Here is a 20,688-nt window from a genome sequence, read left to right on the forward strand (position 1 = left end):
GTGGACACTATTGTTTTTCTTCAAAGAAATTCGGAGCACTGAACTGATATTAGTTAGACAACATTGGCATCCCATTGTCTTCAGAAGATAAAGATGACTTACTTGTGATCGTATGTTTCCATGCCACTAAAATGCATTGTAGCCTCGGAGACAGACGATGAGAACAGAGTGTGATCATCAAGTTTAAACTGACGACTGGAGTTCATTTACATGATGACAATGCAACGTCTTGCGATTCATTTCAAGAACCTTTTTGGTCAGGTGTTACATGCTTGCAACCACCATTTCCATGCTTAAAGAGAACTAAAATTGACAACAATCTGGGTTCCATGGAAGATTTGTTCTGCGCATTTTGTTTAACACACCTTCTCATCGGATCTGAAGCTGCTTGCACAACATGCTCTCACGTGTAGGATTGTTTGCCCTCTGTGCCGTTGCTGTTTGCCTGTAGGATTGTTTGGCTATTGAGTTGACTGGCCACCTGTGCTGCTTGTTTATAATATGATTTCTTTTGTAGGATGAACTCCCATAAAAGAACTGTATAAAATCAACTGTCAATTAGTTACAAGTACGTATACATGAACCCTAGCAGGACTATTCATTCGTTATGTCCTTATTTGTTGTGACAAGTCAAACAAACTTCGAAAGAATATTGTGAATTGTGAGTATGAAACTGTGCATCCTCATCGTAAATGACCCCCTGATGCAAATCGAAACTGGTTATAACTATTTCTTGCGTGAAAGGTAAAAGCCTGAAACAATAGCCACACCAGCAACTGCAACACCTAGAGATGCAAGAACCTTCCGAGCTGAAACAGCTGGTTTCTGTGAAGGAATTTCCATAAGATCCTTCAACTGCAACAATGGGAAGGTAGAACTGGTGAGTCTTAAAGAGTTAGAAAATCTAAGTGATTGGCACACAAGGACAATGCTAATCTGGTAAATTTTAAGGTTTCATTAATAAAACTAACTGTATTATGTGTCACAGACTTTTGTCACTAATTGAATTATTAATGGACTAACTAACAAGTTTGGAATTCAGTAATCAAATAGCACACAACTCAAAAAATATTCTCAACCAACCTCAAAAGGTTGCCCCCAATGTTTCTTAATCCCTTGCAAATGCCCCTTTCCAACTACTGCAACGACTGAAGTGTGTTCTTTAGCAATTCTTAGCAGCGTTGACGACATGTACCTGAAAGTTGAAATGGATATTAAAATTTCATTAAAAAACAGAAAAGTTCTTCATAAGGAGCTCATACCCCTAAACTATCACAGTTGTTCACAGAGAAGTAGTTCCTGATTAACTTTCTGTACATAAAAAGATGAAAGGAACATGAGTTCCGGGTGGATTTTTCCAAAAAAGTTTTCACAGAACAAGAGCTTGTAGGTCAGACATCAAACTATAAACACGCTCCTCCAAAGTGAAATAGGCAATAGAAGTTGCAAAATATTTCTAGCAATTCCATTCCCTTTGTAAACTCATATAGAAACAGAAAACTGTTTACCAATAGACTCTGCTTCTTCCTTTTTATAAAAGCCAACAACAGAGGAAGGGATTGTCATCTTTTCACAACTAAAAAAGTATCAAAATACAAAAATAAACAGAGGCAAAAGACTACTAACTGATCTCGCTCATGCACAAGGGTATCCATTAGAGTGGGGAACTGCTTGCTCATTTCTTGAATGACAAGAGTCAGCATGTCAACATCATCCATTTCTTTTAGCTGCAAATAAGCAAACAAATTGACTGTCAACAACAGTTCAACAATATTGAATAATTTCTGTAGCTAAGGAAAAAAATTAAAGTTTTTTGGAGGAAAATAAGTAAAGAAAAGGGAGCTTAGAGAATTTACCATTTTGTCAAGATCCTCAGAGCTTGGTAAAAATAACGCTTGAAAGAGTAACGAGTACAGCAGTTTCACTTTATGCCAAAGTGGCATTTTACCCCATGTCCTCTGCAAAGTAATCTGTTTCAATTGATGCCATCAGAGTCAGAGTAGTTTGTAACAGCAGTAAGAAGAAAGAAAAGAATAAAATCAAAAGAGAAGTGAAGAAAATTAAGTAAATAAGCTCATAAAATGCTAGGTGGACAAGACTTGATAGAGATTAAAAAGAAGAAAGAAAAGAATAAAATCAAAAGAGAAGTGAAGAAAATTAAGTAAATAAGCTCATAAAATGCTAGGTGGACAAGACTTGATAGAGATTAAAATGCGAGTTTATTGTTTTACACCATCTGCATTCATGAATAATGCTTCCAGGAATAAACATTTGACAAATCCACTAAACACGAGATGTATCAGTCCAAAAGCCAGGGTAATGATAGGCACTTTAGATGGATGGCAATATATGCCTGGATGGGGAATTGTTGGGCCCTAGATTAGCAATAAGAAATGCTAACCAGACTAGGAAAGTAGCCAGTACCAAGCACAAAAATATGCACCCATGCATCCCATGTATCAAATCTCACAGTCAACCTTCATGGTGGTTAAACCATCCTCTCTCTTTTTTGCATATTATTTTATACTTGAAAACTGATTGCAATAAAAATAAATGCTTGGGTATAGGGATACTGGCATTAGATGTAGATTTTGGACTCGAAAATGCAAATATGGATAGAGAAACTAGGGGCAACTGTAATGACCAAGTATGTGATGGGCAGACCAAAATTAAACCTCCTAATTGGCCTTCAAGGAGATTACTGTAAATTTTTTTCTCACATCCTCAAAATCAGCCTAAAGGAGGCTATACCACTAAATTTCTCTTACGAGAAAACTACATGTGAATGGCAATCAAATAAATCTACTAAATTCATAAACACAACCAGGAATTTCTCTTGCAGTAACAGGAAAGTATTCCACCCAACTCCCAAGCAAGAAGTGGGCGGGACAACATAGTTAAGCCACATTAATAGATAATCCAGCACATCAATGTCAAAAGCAACAAGCACTTCCAACTGGCAATACAGCAAAAGGATATTACCTGTACAGGACGATCACCAAGTACTACCTTACCCTCATACTTTCTCGCTTCTTCAAATGCTACCCGGAACTCAGAACCAGGAAAAACTTCAAGCTTATCAGAAACCTTACATAGAAAATAAAATAAAAGTTGACCAAATAATCTTGATGCAAGAGTTAACTTATATCAATATCAAAGTTTAACGTTGCAGTCTTGATCGAAAAGCACAAATAAGAAATTCATCTTAAACACTTACCTTGGCAAGAAACCAGCTATAAAGAATTCCAAATGTGTTATGATTTTTCTTCCACATCTCTATCATTTCCCCCATAGTTGGCACCTGAACAATCAAAAAAGAACACATCAGACTATGAAAACTTAAAGGGTAAAGAACATTAATGAAAGAAAGCAAGAAACTTTCTGGAGGCAGACCTTTAAATTCTGAGGAGTAAGCACAGCCACTCTACTCGCACACAATTCCAGAAATACAACCTGTAATCAACAAATGCTAGCTTCACTTTGAGGAGACTAAATGGGACAAGTAAAACACCATAAAAACAATCTAAATGCAGGCAGCTAACCTTCTAAAAATAGACCTTTGCATTAATATTTGGAATCAAAATGTTATTGAAGTTTCACAAAAAGGGAAAAAGCACCTGTGGTTTCAAGTAACTGACTACAGCTTGTACTTCCCGGCATGATTCCTACAATTTGCAACCCAGCAAAAATATCAACATAAAAATTTACATATTTTTCAATTCTTGCTTGATTTTGCAAAAATTTACAAGATTAGCCATTTGATACTCACTTGAGAAAAGATTTATCTTTAGTCAAGCATCCCAAAACAACAAAAAGTTTTAAAATTAGGAATTTCAGCTTTTTCCTTCACTTTCTCAGCAATAAAACAGAAAAATGAAATCAAAACCAAATAAAATACACATTCTTCAATGCCAGTTTAGTTTTGCAGAAAATACAAAAGTAGCCTTTTTAGGCTCACTTAAGCAAAGAATTCCCTTTACACTTAAGCAAACTTCAACAATTTCTCTATTTTCCCTTCACTTTCTCAGCAACCAAGCATAATATTTAAACCATAACTAAATACTATACATTTTTCAATGCTAGTTTAGTTTTGCTAAAACTTACAAAATTAAAGAGTTTATACTCACTTGAGCACATAATTTTTTTCTTCTTTCTCAGGTATCCAATACTACCACAAAAGCTCCAAAAAGTTACAGCACCAATACTTCCTCACTTTTCTTTCATTTGCTCCGAGACAAACAGAAAATTCAAATCAAAACCAAATATTTTGCTCTTTTCAATACTACTTAATTTTGCAAATGTTAACTAATCACTCATTTTATACTCAATTAAGAAAAAGATTTTTCTTTTTCTCAATCTAAGGAATCAAATACTAACACGACAAGTTTCAATATTTAATAAGTTCCGTGCTTTTTTTCCTTCACTTTCTCCATCCAAAAACACAAAAAGCTTACATGGAGACTGGAAAAAGAAAACAACACAAAGAAATTGTACACAGTATTCAATCCTAGCGTAATATTCACTAGCCATTTTAAACTCACCTAACTTCATTTTGTCAGCAGCCCAATAGAAAATCTAAATCAAACTAATTAATTCACACTGTACAATGCAAGTTTAATTATTTTGCCAAAATTTACCAATTAGACATCTTATGCTCACTAATAAAGCAAAGAATTCTCTCTTTCTCAATCTCAAGTATCCCATGCTAACGCAAAACACAAAAGTTTCTCACATTTTCCTTCACTTTCTAAGCAATCACACAGAAAAACATAAATTAAAACCAAGTAATTCACATTTCCACTACTTTATTTCTGCCAAAATTCAACAAAAAAAAGCATTCTGCACAGGAAAAAAGGTCCCAATCTTTCCAAATTTCTCACAATTTCCTTCACTTTCTCAACCAAACACACACAAAAAAAACACAGAATTTCAATTTTTTCACCTGAGAAACATGAGCAGTACCAACTAAATGCACGACACAAGTGCCACCTTCAGCTTTCGACTCGCACGTGAGAACCATAACGCTTCTAGAAAGTTCCTCTGGCAGCTCCTTCCTCCCCATCACGACGTCGTTTTTGTTATCATCCTCGCTAAGTTCAATAGCAACATCAACTATGCTTTCGCTTAAATGATTATCGTTATTGCTAGGGCTTTCGATGTGAACAAAATCCTCTTTAGAAGGGTTCGGATCCATAGAATTCCGGTTCGGGTCGGCAATTATAGGATTGGTGGGTTTTTTGGTAGCAAAGGTGATAATTTGGGGGAACTTTCGGCGTGAGTAGATTGAGTGAGAGAAATTGAAGGTGGTTTGGGGGTGGCGGAGAGGTAGTTTCGTGGCGATGGTAGTGAAAAATCGGTGTGAATCGGGTGAGTTAAGGAGGGAGAGTTGTGAGCGAGTCAAGCAATTCATTAATCGGGTTTTTATGGTGGTGGAGACTTTATATGGACGCTGACTCGGTGGTTTTGGTTAACATGACGTGGTGATACCTGTCTTTATAGGGCTTTGGTGGGTCCAGTTTTACGTGGCCGACTTGTTTGGATGGTAAACAAGAGTGAAGTGTTAATTCCTGCTTTAACTTTATTTGATATTTTTTTTTCTTTTTTCATGTTTTTATCTATTTTTTTATTTTCTTTTCAAACAAATAATTTGTATTGGCAATTTTATTTATTTTTTAAACTAAAATAAAAATTTATTTCATTTAAGAAAAAAACATTTTTGATAAAAAAAAATATTCAAAATAAAACTTAACTGGGACAAATTACAAGTTATATAAACTTTTATATTACCTTGGTGAATATTTGAAGAAATAATTTTTTTTAATTTTAAAATTTAAATAATTAAAGAACATAAAATATCTTTTAATTATTGAGTTAATTTGCATTTTAAGTGTAAATAGTATTTGAAATTGTGATAACAATTATTTTTAAAAATAATTTTTAAAAAAATATATTAAAATAATACTTCTTATTTTTTCAAAATTATTTTTAACATTTTCATATGGAATAATCTAAAAACATAAAATAAAAAATAACATAAAAATTCTCTAAATGCATTTTCTGACGAAAAAAAATCTATTCCAACTTTGTATTCATTAGTTTGTCAAAAAATCACAAGTTAATTGGAGAATTCAGAATCATATAAAAGCATGGACAGAACAATCTCCTCAAAAAACTGTGCATCCTGTTCCTGAATTCATTTGATACAAATCGAAACTCTGGTTAGCTATTTCTTGCTTGAAAGATAAATGCTGAACCAATGGCCATACCAGCAACTGCAAGAACCTTCAGAGCTGAAAAGGGTGGTTTCTGAGGAGGAAGTTCAAGAAGATCCTTCAACTGCAACAGAGGGAAGGAAGAACTGATGGTAAACAAGGTGGATGCTAATCTGGTTGTTCTTATGATTCCATTAAATATAAACTAATGGTATAACGTGTCAGATTTCTATCATTGATGGACTAACAGCAAACAAGTACATCACTCGAAAAATATTCTTAACCAACCTCAATAGGTTGCTCCCAATACTTCTTAATTCCTTGCAAATGCCCTTTTCCGATGACTGCTACGACCGAAGTATGTTCTTTAGCAATTCTTAGCAGGATCGATGACATGTACCTGCAAGTTAGCCAAATAGATATGAATAAATTCATTCAAAAAGAACTTTGTAGAGAGCTCGTACCCCTGAGCTTTAAACAAGTTAATCACAGATTAGAGATTACAGATTAACTACTCTCCTGTACATAAATAGATATGCAATGAGTATGAGTTTAAGGTGAGTTTTTACAAAAACTCTTGTACCAAGAGTATGTAGCTTTGACATCAACTATAAACTCGATCCTCCAAAGAGACTCGGGCAATGGAAGTTGCAAAATATTTCCAGCAACTCTATTCCTTTTGTAAACTCATGCAATCAACATCAAGCAGAGAGAAACCAAAAAAAAAAAACAATTTCTTAATGGACGCTGCTTCATCCTTTTTATGGAAGGCAACAGCAGAAGAGTACCAGATTACAAAAATAAATGACGGAAAAAAAAATATTAACTGATCTCGTTCGTCCACAAGGGTTTCCATTACAGTCGGGTACTGCTTGCTTAGTTTTTTAGTTGAAATAGTAACCTTCTTAACATCATCCAAGTCTTTTATCTGAAAATAAGGGAACAAATTGACTGTCAACCAAGTTTAGAAATCTTCAATAATTTCTGCAGATAAAGGATAAAAAAAGAATTGGCTGAAAAAAGTGAAGGAAAAGAGAGTTTAGAGATTTTACCATTGTGTCGATACTCTTAGAGCTCGATGAAAATAATGTTTGAACAAATACAGCACACAAGAATTTTACTTTATGCCAAAAAGGCAACTTACCTTGTGTCCTCCTGAAAGTAATCTGTTTCAGTTGACACCATCAAAGTCAGATTAGTTCGTGACAGCAGTAAGAAAAATGAAAAAGAGTAGCATCAAAAGAGAAGTGGAGAAAATTAATTAAAGAAGCTCACAAAAATCGCTAAAATGGACTAGACTTGATAAAAATGAAAATGCAAGTTTATTGCTTTTACACAGTAATTCATTCAAGAATCAAAGTTGAAGAAGCAGTCCAGCAATAGAGATTTGACAAATCCAATAAATTTATCCACTCGAAATGTCTCAGTCCAAAATTCAGAGTAACAGATGCTTTAGATGGATGGCAATATATGTCTGGATGTGGAAGTGTTGCCCGTAGATTAGCACAATGGAATGCTAGCCAGACTATGAGAGAAGCCAGTACCCAGCACAAAAAGACACAACATGCATCCCACGCATCGAATCTCTCAGTAAGCCTTCATGGTGGTTAGACCATCCATTTGTATATGATAATAGACTTGAAACATTATTGCTAGCAAAATAAATGCTAGGCTATAGGGATATTGGCATAATATTATATTGATGGTCATTTTGGACTAAAGAATGCAAACCAAATGGATAAAGAACTTAGTGGGGACACTAGACTCGAGACACGGTTCACACTTGTAAGGTCAAAGATGATGGAGGATAGCCTAACCCCAAAATTATTAGATTTTATTTGGGTTTATTATTGGGTTAAATTTATATTATATTGATGGTCATTTTGTTTAGAGGGTTATAAGCCCAATTATTGGTGTTGGGTTTATTAGTGCTTTACTATTTATGTGTTTTTTCACATTATGGACAGTTAATGATGAATTAAGAAAAATCTGTGGATTTCTCCTCCTCCTGCCTTTCCCTTCCCTTCTCTTCTTCTTCCCAGCTCCTTCTTCCTCTCCTCCTTTGGCTACCAATTTTTTTCAGTCTCAAAATCAGCCTAAAGGAAGCCATACCACTAAATTTCTCTTATGAGAAAACTACAAGTGAATGACAATCAAATGAATACTGCTAAATTCATAAACACAAACATGAACTTCTATTGCGGTAATAGCAAAGTAATCCACATGCTCCCAAGCAAGAAGTGGGAAGGACAACATGGGTTAAGCTAATTAATAGGGAATCCAGCATATCAGTGTCAGAAGAAACATAGCAGAGGTTAAGTATTTCCAACTGGCAAGACAGCAAAAGGATCTCACCTGTGCAGGGCGATCACCAAGTACCACCTTGGCCTCACATTTTCTTGCTTCTTCAAATGCTACCTGGAACTCAGAACCAGGAACAACTCCAAGCTTATCACCAACCTTACATAAAAAGAAAAACAGAAGTTGATCAAATAATCTTGATGCAAAAATTAACTTATAACATTCTCAATGTACAATAATCTAGTTTTCATTGAAAAGCATGAATAAGAAATTCATCTTAGATACTTACGGTGGCATAGAACCAGCTAAGAAAAATTTGAGGCGCGTTTTGTGTTTTCTTCCACTTTTCTATCATTTCCTTCATTGTTGGTACCTTAACAACCAAAAGTAAAGACACCAGAAAGTGGAAAATTGAAGGGTAAAGAACATAAATTAAAGAAAGAAAGCAAGAAACTTGCCAGGGACAGACCTTTAAATTCCGAATGGTAAGCACACCGACTCTACTTGCACACAATTCCAGAAATACAACCTGTAATCAACGAAGTTGCGAATCTTCATGGGACAAGTAAAAGCCATAAAAAAAAATTTAAATTCAGGCAGCTAACCTTCTAAACAATGACCTTTGCATTAATATTTGGAATACAAATGTTATTGAAATTTCAAAAAAAAAAAAAAAACTGCAAAAGCACCTGTGGTTTCACATGACGGATTACAGCTTCTACTTCCCTGCATGATGCCTGCAACTCACAACCCAACAGAAAAATCAAGGTAAACAATTTGTAAATTTTTCAATTCTGGCACAAATTTGATAACCTTATAAATCCAGCCATTTTATACTCACTAAAGAAAAGAGTTTCCTTTTCTCAAGCATCCCAAAACACAAAAGCCTTCAAATTTTAATAATCCCAGCTTTTTCCTTCACTTTCCCAGCAATCAAACAGAAAAATAAAATGAAAACCAAATAAAATACATGCTTTTAAATGCCATTTTAGTTTTGCAGAAATTACTAAAGGCAAGCTCTCTCAAACCAAGAATTTCCCTTTCTCAAGCACCCAGAACCAGAAAACACAAAAAAAAACATGGACTTTCAGCTTTCACCTGAGAAACATGAGCAGTGCCAACTAAAAATACCACACACTGGCCACCCTCAGCTTTCGACTCGCACGTGAGAACCACTACGTTTCTAGAAAATTCATGTAGTGGCTCCTTCCTCTCCGACGCGACGTCGTGTTTATTATCATCCTCCCTAAGTTCGTCAGCAGCATCAAATATGCTCTCGTTTTTTGTGGCAAATGTGGTAATTTGGAGGAATTTGGGGGGCGAGGAGGTGGGTCGAGTGGAAATGAGGGTGGTTTGGTGGTGGCGAAGAGGAGATTTGGTGGTGGTAGTGCTCGAGAAGAAGCGGTGCGATTGTGGTGGGTTTAGTTGGGTGAGTAGTGAGCGAGTCAACCGCTTCACATATCGAGTCTTCATCGTTGTGAGGTGTTTATACGGACGCTGACACTGGCAGTGCTGTGCATTATAGGGCTTTGGTGGGTCAGGTTGATTAGCTTGTTTTATTTATATTTTTTTGCTTGAGTAAATTATAATTTAGTCCCTAATTTTATAATGAGTTTGTATGTTAATCCTTTTTGTTTTGAAAAAATAAATTAATTCCCTTTACCAAAGTTGATTTTGAAAGTTCTAAATTAAAAGGTGTTTTTCAGTTTGTATATAGGGAGTGAGGTTGTAAGACTTGGTTAGAAATAAACGATGGTTAAAAAAATAATTAAATTATCAGAAAAAATCATTAGAATCACTAAATTATAAAAATATTTAGATTTGATATTAAATAATGAATAAATTTGATTTTTATTGTAATTTTATATTTAAATTAAGTGGAGGCGGTTAAGAAATTAATGTTTTATCAACAGTTTGTTGCCATCTAGAAAGGAGCTTGCTGGCACCTTATTTTAAAATCTTAGCCACCGTAAAAACTGTCACAGTTGGAGGTCCACAAACTTATACCGGGCTATACTTATTTAAAAGTGTGATTATAATTATTTTTTAAAGTGTTTTTCATGATAAAATGTATCAAAATAATATTTTTTATTTTTAAAAATTATTTTTAAAATTAGCACATCAAAACAATCCAAAACATTCAAAAAACTAATTTTTAATAAAAAAATTATTTTTTTAAACAACGCGGCTATAATCACGTTTCCAAACGCTCATTAAACTCCATTTGGAAGCCATGCGATTTGCTCTTTTCAGTAATTCTATGGTAAATTTTCTAAATGTGTAAGTAAACCTGTTTATTTTTATGTTTAAAAAATGTTTTTTAAAAAATTAACCTTTTTATTGGTTGAAAATTGAATTTTTTATGTATTTTTATATTATTTTAATATACTGATATAAAAGTTAAATTAAAAAAATATTATTTTAATATACTTTAAAAAATAATCACTATTATCTTATCAAATTCAAAAATAATACAATCAAGTTAATTAATAAAATTTCTTAATCCAAATTAAACTCTAAATCAATGAGTTAATCTGTTAAGCTGAGACATGATTTAATAACTATTTTCTTATAATTAATCTTAACAAAATTTTTACATAGGAGATTTTTAAGCTAATTATTCTATGGCAATTTATTTGTAGCTGTGTTGTTCTTGTTTTCAAGCCCTTTATTTTATTAAATAAATAAACACAACAATCCAACCAAATGCCTTTTCTAATTTCTTTTTAAAAAAGAAACCAGAATGATTTTGAACAACTTACTAATTAGGGACTAAAAAATGATTATAGGGACCAAATTGACAAGCCTTTCAAACCTTAGGCATATTAACGTAGTTCATCCTTCTATTCCTTCATAATACCTTTCACTTTCTAGTTTCTACGCCTGCAGTAACCTTCAGGCGAATCACTTTCTCTCTCAAAAGCTTTCTCTTTGCAAATTGTTTTTCTCATAGATAATATATAAAAATGGCGGAAAGGAAGCTCTTCAAGACGAAGCTATGCGTATTATACCGAAAAGGTCGCTGTCATCGTCAAAATTGCTCTTTTGCTCATGGAAACGCCGAGCTTCGTCAATCCATGCCTTCTCGTTATGGTATCTTTGCTCTTCGTTCCGTTTTTTCTCGCTGTGTAACCCTGTTTACTGCTATTTTGTATAATTTTTAATCGTTTTGTTGTTTAGTTTTTCTTTGCATTATTACTGGCTGTAATGTGTTCTATACTAGGTTTCAATTATTCTTATTCTTATTCTTATTATTCTTATTATTACTATTATTGTTATTATTATTATTATTTACTGTAATTAATCAAATTTGTGTGAATTTTTTTTGATGAGATTGCTTCTTTTTTTTTTTGTATTATTCATTTTTTTAAAAAAAAATGTTTGGTTGGGTATTGTGAGCATAGTTGTTGATAGATTATTTTGTGAATGGGAGTAGTAAATTTTACTTTTTATTTAATATTCATTTGTTTAATTTTGTGTTTTTGAAAATATTTTAGTTTATTATTGTTACGAGTGACAATTTATGATGAATACTTGTTTTCCAAATGATTATGCATGAGTTCAGAGAAAAAGCAGTGCGGTAAATGTGAAGTAGGGAATACAAATGAGGAGAATTCTTCGATTTGGATTTTATTGATGAGTGATTTGGAGACGTAATCAAAATGTCTTGCAGCAGAATTTTGTTTCATTTGATCAGCAGTATCAGGTAGTGATTTGGAGATGCATCAAAATGGCATCTGGAGAATGTGTTTCGTTAGTGTCAGCTACTATTGGCTTCCTTCAGAATGGATATTGCTCATTGGTTAATCTTAGAGCTGGTCCCAGTATTTTTTTTTGTCCCAGGATCTTTATTCTTGTTCATCATACTATACTGTATCTGCAAAATGGCAAATAATTTGGTGAAGGATTGATATTAGCCTCGTTGGAAATTTATAGCCTGTGATTATGTGGACATAGCAAGCAACATTGTCGGAGTTCTCAAGTCTTATCTCTAGTGCATTCAGTAGTCTATATCCTGGTGGAGCTCATTATCTATTATGTCTCCTTGAATATCCTTTTCAAGCGATTTCTACCGGAGAAAGTATGCATTGTTTTGCGGGAGTTATTTCATGAAGAAACCAATTCTTCTTGCTGATGGTATATTCGTTGACATTCTCCTGTATGATGGTGCTGGCAACAAATCTATATCATTCGGATTCTATTATTTTGCTTATTGTCATCAAGAAGACAGAGTATACTGACATGTCTTATTTATCGTGCAAACATTATACCACAAGATTTTACCATGGAGACATCATATTTCTTATTGCTAATCAAGAAGTCAGGACATATTGACTGGTTGTAGTCAATAGATTCTCATTATTTCTTAATATGGCACCAGAGAGCAATCCGTATTATTCAGCTTGTATTGTATTCACTATTCCTCATTAAGAAGTCAGAATATATTGTCTAGTCTTATCCAATGCGACTTCTATATTTGAAGGGTTCTCTTCCTGGTGTTATATGGTAACCTTCTTTGTCAATTCATAATACATTGGGATAGTATCTTATCCCCTTTGGAATTGGCAAGCAAGCATTAGTACTATTCATTGCTCTTACTAATTTTGTTCCTTATGATGGTAAGCTTGGGATCATTATGATTTACAGGTCCTCCGGTTGCTTTAACTGAAACATAGAAGATACTAACCTGCTGTACTGGAATTTATTCCCTTCCTTATTGTAGGTACGCGGGACTATCGAGGTGGTGACTTGAGGGATAAACTTGATCAAAGGCTTTCTCCTAAGCACCAGTATTCCCCAGGAAAAGATGCAAACAGACGAGACTCATTTCGTGGTCAGTAATCGGGTCCTTGTAACTTGTCCACATCTTCTCTTCATACAATTGTATTTTTATCCCCTCTTTTATCTCTGGGCTATGGATGAGTAGAGTAGTGGTTTAAATTATGAATGTGTTAACATAAATTATTACAGGAAAACTAGAATATTTTATGTAGTTATCTTTTTTTTAATCCGAACACATATGTAGTTATCAACTCAGTTTCTTTTGTCATATGACTACAATTGTCCCCTGATTTTTCCTTTCTTGTTGGCTGCATTTGTTTCAGGATCCAGCCCTTCCAGGTCTCTTGAGAAAAGCAAGTGAGTCAACGCAATTCCACCTTTTACTGGTTCTAATTTATTCAAGGTTCCATAGGTGTTGCCTCTCTGAAGATATAACTTCCCTTTTGGGTTTATGGCTGTGCTATTGGCTTATGTTTACTTAAGCTTTTATGTTCTTGACTGGTGTAGTATAATTTTTTGTATCCTTTGGAACTTCATAGAGAGAGCATACCTAAATCTCCATTGAAGTGTTCAAGAGACTTCATAAAACTTTGAAATTTCAAACAGAAGTTTGTCACTGTACTTTCTAGTATTACTGGAGCCCAGCCAGTGTGGATTTCATATTGAAGAGTCCATATCTTTCTTGATAATGGTTGATTGACTTGGCAAGAATACTTAAGATATTTTTATCCATTTCATGGTATGAATGATCTGGTTGTGAAACATTTTCAATCTACAGCTTGGAAGTTGTGTTAATTAACACTTCTACATGGTCCATCTATGCCATTAGATGGTGTGGCTTCTAAGTTTAATATGTAAAGGACTGTAGTTCATTGTACACTCCAATCTAGTGGCTACAGTGAAAATGTGGCATGTTTGGTGAGTTATTGAAAACTGCTTGTGTTAAAAAGGCTTGAGGAAACAAATATGGCAGTGCTTTTAGAAATATCTTTGCTGATTCTATAAACACATATTGAATACATAATGGCACACAAACTAAATTTTTGTGTGCTGTTCTGTTTTCATGCCCACACTGTACATATTTGGCTTCCAAAAAATAATTAATTTTGCTCCTTTTAAAGTGACAGAAAACGTAGGAAGAAACAGCAGTATGATGGCCAAAGTGATTTCTCTGGGAGTCTGAAAGTCTCAGATAGGGCAGATGACCAAGTTAAAGAAAGATCATCTGAGGTTAGAAGAGCTTGATCTGTTTGAATATTTTTATGAGGGAAATTCCATTTTCATTTATTTTTTAATTTTGGAACTATGTGCAGCTAAAAGAAATGCAGTCAAACATCAACAAGCTTGAGCACCACAAATCTGAATTAATGGTGAGTGCTGCTCTTCAGTTTCTAGATTTTTTAGTTGCTATTCTGCATACAAAATAATTTTCTTGTCATTGTTTAATTCTTTTATTTCTTTAACCTGTCAAGTTTGCTGTTTATTGACGGGAACTTATTATGTTTTCTCTTGTTGTTTCATGTTATCATCTATTGCAGTGGTTTGAGGTGTGCATTCCTTTGTGGAAATTTTTTTCTCAAGTAGTTTATAGTGGCTGAAATAAGTGAAATGTTGATCTATGATTATGAATTCTGTTAGTATGTTTCATGAATAAGATCTATTAAAGTTTGACCAGCTTCAATTTTTATGCTATCCATCATTTGGTCTTGGGATGCATGTTGCATTATGATAATGTTAAAAGTACTTTCTTCTGACTTCATAACTCTAACATGTATCCCAAGAAACTTCTTTTGGTATTTCAAATATTACAATTGTTCTAGGTTCCTTTTTGCTTTCGCTTTTGTTTTCTTTTCTGCTTCTCTTGGTTTTCTCCAAAAAGAAAGCTCATTGACTATTGACAAACATTGTGGATTATTTTAATATGTAACTTAAGAAGCAAAAATATTGTACCGAAATTTCCGGATGTTTTTCAAGTTCACTCAACTTTTGGGAGAGTGGTAATGAGAAAAGCTATTTGACATGGGAAGAAGAGTTTACTGCAACATTAGTTGATTTGAAATCAGCTTGCTTACCACATAGGAATTAAAAACCTAGAGGACATGCATATTCCTTTTCCATAAATGCTTGAGTTGCCAGCTCGAAGTGTTGAATTGAAGCATGAATCATTTTTCATATAGTGATTTGTCAATCTACATGTCATCAAGCATCCTTTTTTTGTCTGCTACCAACATCCTTTTCTTCCCTTATATTTGATGTTGTTGCCTTTTAGTTTCATGAGAAGTAAAGACATTTTGACACTTGGTATATGTATTTTCTAAAGATCATACTGGAAAAGAAAACTGAAGAAGCAGATAGTCTTACTTCTAGAATTCAGGAGCTTGAGGCTCAATTATCTGCAGAGAAAGAGGAATGCAAAAGGTAATTGCTAATATTTATTATCATAGTTTACCAATTTTTATCTAACCTTATGCTATCTCTCTACTACTCGATGGAAGACACACTTCTTTAGTTTTACCTATTTGCTCTTTGCTACTGACCATTCAGGATCACTTCAAACATCAAGAAGTTTGTCAAAGCATATAAGCACTATGTGCGGGCTCAAGATGAACTTAAAAGGCATTTTTCTTGATACCATTTCTCATGATCTTTCTGTGTTTTTGTTTGTTTGATACATTTTATCTTTCTTTGGTGGTTGGTGGTTTTCATAAGTCGATTTATTCATGGAACTTTATAGGTCAGAAGTTCGATTTAAGAAGTTGGGAGATCAGCTTGTTTCTGGTACTGCAACTGATTGCAATGAAGAGGATTCAAGCATCAAAATTGTCAATGATGGAGAGATAAATGGTCATTGTGCAATCAGCGCACAGAATGAGATGCTAAAGCAGAATAATTCCTCTCCAATTGAGAAAAGTTTGGGTGGTAAACAGTATACCGCTGAAAAATCAACACAAGGTATATGGTGTCTTTATATATTATATAGTAAATGGAATTTTTGAAACCTTCAAATTTGATTGGTCCCCTGATCTGACGTCATTATGTATCACATAGTATTAGCCTCCTATTACAAAAGGATATGTCATTGAAGATGTAGTTGAACATTTGTCAAGAAGAATAAGAAGCAAATATAAAGGCATGGAACAAGCAGCAGAGTCTAGACCAATAAGTGTGAAAGTTTTTATCTTTAATCTATCCTCTTCATGTTGTTCCATAGCTGCATTATTTGGGCAAATGGTCATTCCCTATTTCCATCACACTGCTGTATGCTACCATTAATTATTTCCAATACTTTGATATCAATGGAACTTAACTTGAAATGGCCTTTTTAATCTGGTCATTATTACTGATTTTCTGCCACAAAATCACGTGCAACTTTCTAGGTATGTGCTGACATCTTGCTGGATTTTTAGGCAATTTAACCAATGGTGGCCATCAGGCAGAGACTCTAAGACTGAGTAAGCTTTCCCAATTTCATTCACACCCCGTTCAGTTGAATAGCAACCTGGAATTTGGGGTGGTGGACAATAGGAATAACAGTCATTTTCCTATAGGAAATGAAGGCAAGCAAAAGAAAGGAAAAGGTGTTTCCACCAGTATTCCCTTGGATAAGGTAATTTCTTCTTTCCCACTTTTGTTTTAGGTTTTCTTTATTTTCCTTTTGATGTTTGTCAATCATGACATGAGAGCCTTTTCCAGTAAAAATCAGAGATTAGTAAAAGCTAGCAAACAAGTGAATGTAGCCAGGAGAATTAAAACGGAAAGGAAAATGTTGTTGGTTGCGTTTCCTGTACATATCATAATTTACACTTTGCAAGGCAGTTCCACAGTGCACCAGTATCAGCAGATGCCAGGTCTTGGCTCCTATCAACTTGCAAATTATCATTATAAGCATTGTTGTAGGGATTGCCCCTCTCACTGGAATATTTATGTTACTATTGTACTGTTAGAAATTAGAACACTCAAAACAACTCTTATATATTTTTTTATTTATGTGGACAAGAAAGTCACCGAGTCATTGTCATTATTCATGAATTACAAGTGCAGTGAATGGCGGACTAATTTAAGGAAATACTTAACTTCATGCATGTTTGAATGGACAGACCAAGGGTTCATGCTCGGTGCTTCACGTACCATCAACCAGCATGGCTGCTCGTGCAATTGATAACCTAGTTGAAATTGAAATGGAGGAGAATGTTGAAGTGGTTGAAAATATTTCTCGGGGGATTGTTAGAGGAGGTGCTACATATGAGGCCCGAAGCTTGCCATTTTCACTCCCCCCACCTCCTCCAATCCATCGAAATTCCCATTCAAAGGTTGGTTTGATGGTCTTGCCCTTCTGGTAGACTGTAGGCACTTGGTTACATTGGCACAACATATAATAAGAATATGCAGATAGTGATTAAACTCTATCCAGAATCTGATCTCCCCTTGTCTAATATTTTTTATCGTCAAAAAAATGTTGATACAAGTATAGAATTTGTCATGACTTATCTGTCTTGCACTTTAACATGTGATATTTATCTGACTTGCTCCGGACTTGCAGTATGAGGGTGAAGATGAGAATGTAGATGTTGGAGGCCTAGAGGAGGAGATGGTGGATATCGATATAGTCTGATACCATAATGGCATTCCACCTCTATACTGTGCGGGATTGATCTGTGAGCTTCATTTGTATAGTTTTGGGTTTTACAACTATCGCTGTTTTGTAGTTCCTAAAGACTTGGATATTAGTATTGCTATTATTATGGCAGCTCTGATTGTGTTAACATGGGGGTGTAGGGGCCATGCTAGTTTTACTTGCATCACCTTATGCCTTGTACACATGGGGGAGCACATTGGTGCGGGCTGGTCTGGCACCTGCTCGTGCCTCGTATAGCCATCCTACCGCTGTACAATGCAGTAGATGCTATATAGTCATTTAGCTTCTAGATGCATAACATGGCCATATTTATGAATTTGTGAATGCCAGTCGCCGGGTGTCTGAAGATCATGTCACTTGTGCTTGTAATGAAAAAGGAGAGCCCTCGAGTAAATCTTGATCGGAATAATTTGTGTGTATCTTCACATTCCGTTCTGAACGTCCGCAGCACAACAATTTCTGTCATGTATATATACTTTCCAAAAATACACTACTACAAGTTAAATCCACAGGTCAATGATCCTGAGTTTCTTTGATCGTTCACAGATATAGGCTCACGGCTGTTTCCTTGCATGGCACCAAAAATAGCCTAGCTAGACATTAAAGTTTATACCATCTATAGTTACAAGACTCAAGCCGTGTGTAACTGTGTATTGAAAATCCTTATTAGTGTCTGAAAAGTATAAAACCTGAGCTAGTAGGATGGGAAATCACACTAGGAGGTCCCAAGCTACATTGTTCTTCTCCGGTATATAACCTACTATGATCAGTACTCTCAATTCCTAACTTCACAAATCTAGTCTAACCATAAAAACCCTAGATATGTTAAGAACTCTTCTTCTTCTTCTTACCCCATAAAGAAATTCTTGGTATTTTTTCTTCATATTCTCTTATCTATAAAGATGTCGAACGACAATATTATTCAAACTATGTCATCCAATGAACTTCTTGAGATAAATTCTGATCAAATTCAGGAGCAAGTCGTCTTCCAACCTGATGACTTGCTCCTCCACTTGATTGTTATAGGACTAGACTATCCACTAGAAAGATAAAAAGTCATCAAGCATGAATTCTTGATGCCCGTAGCCGATTAACCTCCGATCAGCCCTCGACAGCAGCCCTCATATCGGAATTGCTTTCTCGTGTTAGTATCGTGACAGTCTGAAGATCAAAGGGATGGTTTAGCAGATCATGACATCTTCAAGCGGGCCTTTTCGTGGCCTAGTGACGCACAGGATATGTGTTTGTTCGCATATTTATATCATCATAAGAGCATTGTTAAGTGGTTCCTGGAGAGTAATCTCTGCCATAGTTGCACTTGATCAATATAATTCCTATTTCCCTTCTCAAACATCACAAAACCTAGTCTGTTTGCAATTATAGTTATGTAATAATGTAATGGGAAAATACTACTGTGATTTTTTTTGCACTTTGTTGATGAGATTAGGGCATGGGGTTGAAGGAGATGAATGGAGTTTCTATCGTTCTTAAGCGACGGGACATGTTAGTTGCTTGGGAAGTGCCTCCTCGTGATTGGTAGCTCTTAATATAGATTGAGCTCCAAGAGGTAATTAACCCTGGTCAGGTAGGGTTTGAAGGTTTGCTTAGGGATGAAGATGGTTCCTGGAATGCGGGTTTCGTAGGCAAGCTATGGCTGAATATTCGTGGGCTGTGGTTTATAAGGGTTGGATTTTGCTTAGAGGAAGGGTTTCCGCAAGGTATTGATTCAATATCAGATTCCCAGGCTATTGCTTTTCTTGGATAAAATGAAAATTAAATTCATATAATTATATAATACTAGCCAGGAGAGAGGTTACCCCAGCCAAAGAGCAGCCGGGGACAAAACAGAATGTAAATTTGTGTAAATTTTAAGTTTAAAAAGATTTTATTTAAAGTGATATACTAAATAATAATATAAATTATATTTTAAAATTTTATTTAATAAATTAAATTATTGAATTAAGCTAATTTTTTCACACTCTTGCTAATATGAGAATAGTTAGTTTATGATGAGAATCCATTTAGTTAATTTTTTATTTTTTCATAGATATTAATCAATTTTTAATTATTAATCACTATTAAATTTGAAAAATTTATATCAGTATTTATACTAGCAGTTTGTCGATATGTTTATTACCGATAGATTCATAAACAAAAATAATTCATCAAAAAAATTTTAGTCAGTATTTTATGAATCGTCAGTGAATCCATAAGTAATAAATAATTAAAAGGATGTTGTGAAATTTAGTTGTGTATTTGATATTGTGATGCATGATATTTTTTAAAAATATTTTTTACTTTAAAATATATTAAATTTTTTATTCTTATGTTTGACATAATATGTTAAAATTATTTAAAAAAACACTAAAACAAATATTAAATTGGCTAAATCTAGAAAGTCAATGCATATATTAAATATATTTTCTTGTAATTTAGAAATATTATCATTTTTTATTATTGTGTAATTGATTATTATTTTTCATGAATTTTATTGTTCTTATCCGATTTTTGACTACTTACAAGCGGCTGCCGCCAGGTCCATGCAGTTGTTTCAAACAGCTAGTGAAATATAGCCACGTAAGCATCCAGATCAGATTTCAACATCCGGTCAGACCTCGTCTCTTTCACTTCAAAAGGTACAGCCAGTAAAACTAGCATTGGCTAACTACAAATCAGTCCTCCAACTCCAATTTTATTTTTATATCAGTTCCTGAACTAGAAAATCTCTTGATTTCATCACCCTACTTGCAATGAATT

At 34.3% G+C, this 20,688-nt stretch overlaps 3 protein-coding genes across 5 annotated transcripts; 1 reads left to right on the forward strand and 2 right to left on the reverse strand.

Annotated features, from left to right (window-relative positions):
* Positions 1-490: 490 nt before the first annotated feature.
* LOC133672868 (uncharacterized) lies at positions 491-5,678 on the reverse strand. The gene is made up of 9 exons (XM_062093419.1): positions 4,943-5,678; positions 3,618-3,665; positions 3,394-3,453; positions 3,218-3,301; positions 2,983-3,087; positions 1,857-1,970; positions 1,627-1,727; positions 1,084-1,195; positions 491-855 (listed from the first exon to the last, which is right to left on the reverse strand). The coding sequence occupies exons 1-9, from the start codon at positions 5,408-5,410 to the stop codon at positions 727-729; spliced, it is 1,221 nt and encodes a 406-aa protein (XP_061949403.1). The 5' UTR covers positions 5,411-5,678; the 3' UTR covers positions 491-726.
* Positions 5,679-6,053: 375 nt separating this feature from the next.
* LOC133672869 (uncharacterized) lies at positions 6,054-10,032 on the reverse strand. Its single transcript, XM_062093420.1, has 9 exons — positions 9,612-10,032; positions 9,203-9,250; positions 8,983-9,042; positions 8,803-8,886; positions 8,568-8,672; positions 7,265-7,378; positions 7,040-7,140; positions 6,501-6,612; positions 6,054-6,336 (listed from the first exon to the last, which is right to left on the reverse strand). The coding sequence occupies exons 1-9, from the start codon at positions 9,984-9,986 to the stop codon at positions 6,220-6,222; spliced, it is 1,116 nt and encodes a 371-aa protein (XP_061949404.1). The 5' UTR covers positions 9,987-10,032; the 3' UTR covers positions 6,054-6,219.
* Positions 10,033-11,385: 1,353 nt separating this feature from the next.
* Positions 11,386-18,340, forward strand: LOC133673388 (zinc finger CCCH domain-containing protein 13). Of its 3 annotated transcripts, XM_062094152.1 has the most exons (12): positions 11,386-11,606; positions 13,237-13,347; positions 13,619-13,652; positions 14,417-14,525; positions 14,609-14,665; positions 15,616-15,713; positions 15,840-15,911; positions 16,030-16,247; positions 16,703-16,747; positions 16,844-16,902; positions 17,393-17,605; positions 17,836-18,229. In XM_062094152.1, the coding sequence occupies exons 1-12, from the start codon at positions 11,480-11,482 to the stop codon at positions 17,905-17,907; spliced, it is 1,215 nt and encodes a 404-aa protein (XP_061950136.1). In that variant the 5' UTR covers positions 11,386-11,479; the 3' UTR covers positions 17,908-18,229. The 3 variants fall into 3 exon arrangements, with proteins under 3 accessions (XP_061950136.1, XP_061950135.1, XP_061950134.1); XM_062094151.1 differs by having other exon boundaries at positions 14,423-14,525; positions 16,703-16,902; positions 17,836-18,340; XM_062094150.1 differs by having other exon boundaries at positions 16,703-16,902.
* The last annotated feature ends 2,348 nt before the right edge of the window (positions 18,341-20,688 follow it).

This window comes from Populus nigra, chromosome 14, assembly GCF_951802175.1.
Source record: "Populus nigra chromosome 14, ddPopNigr1.1, whole genome shotgun sequence".
Taxonomy (NCBI): domain Eukaryota; kingdom Viridiplantae; phylum Streptophyta; class Magnoliopsida; order Malpighiales; family Salicaceae; genus Populus; species Populus nigra.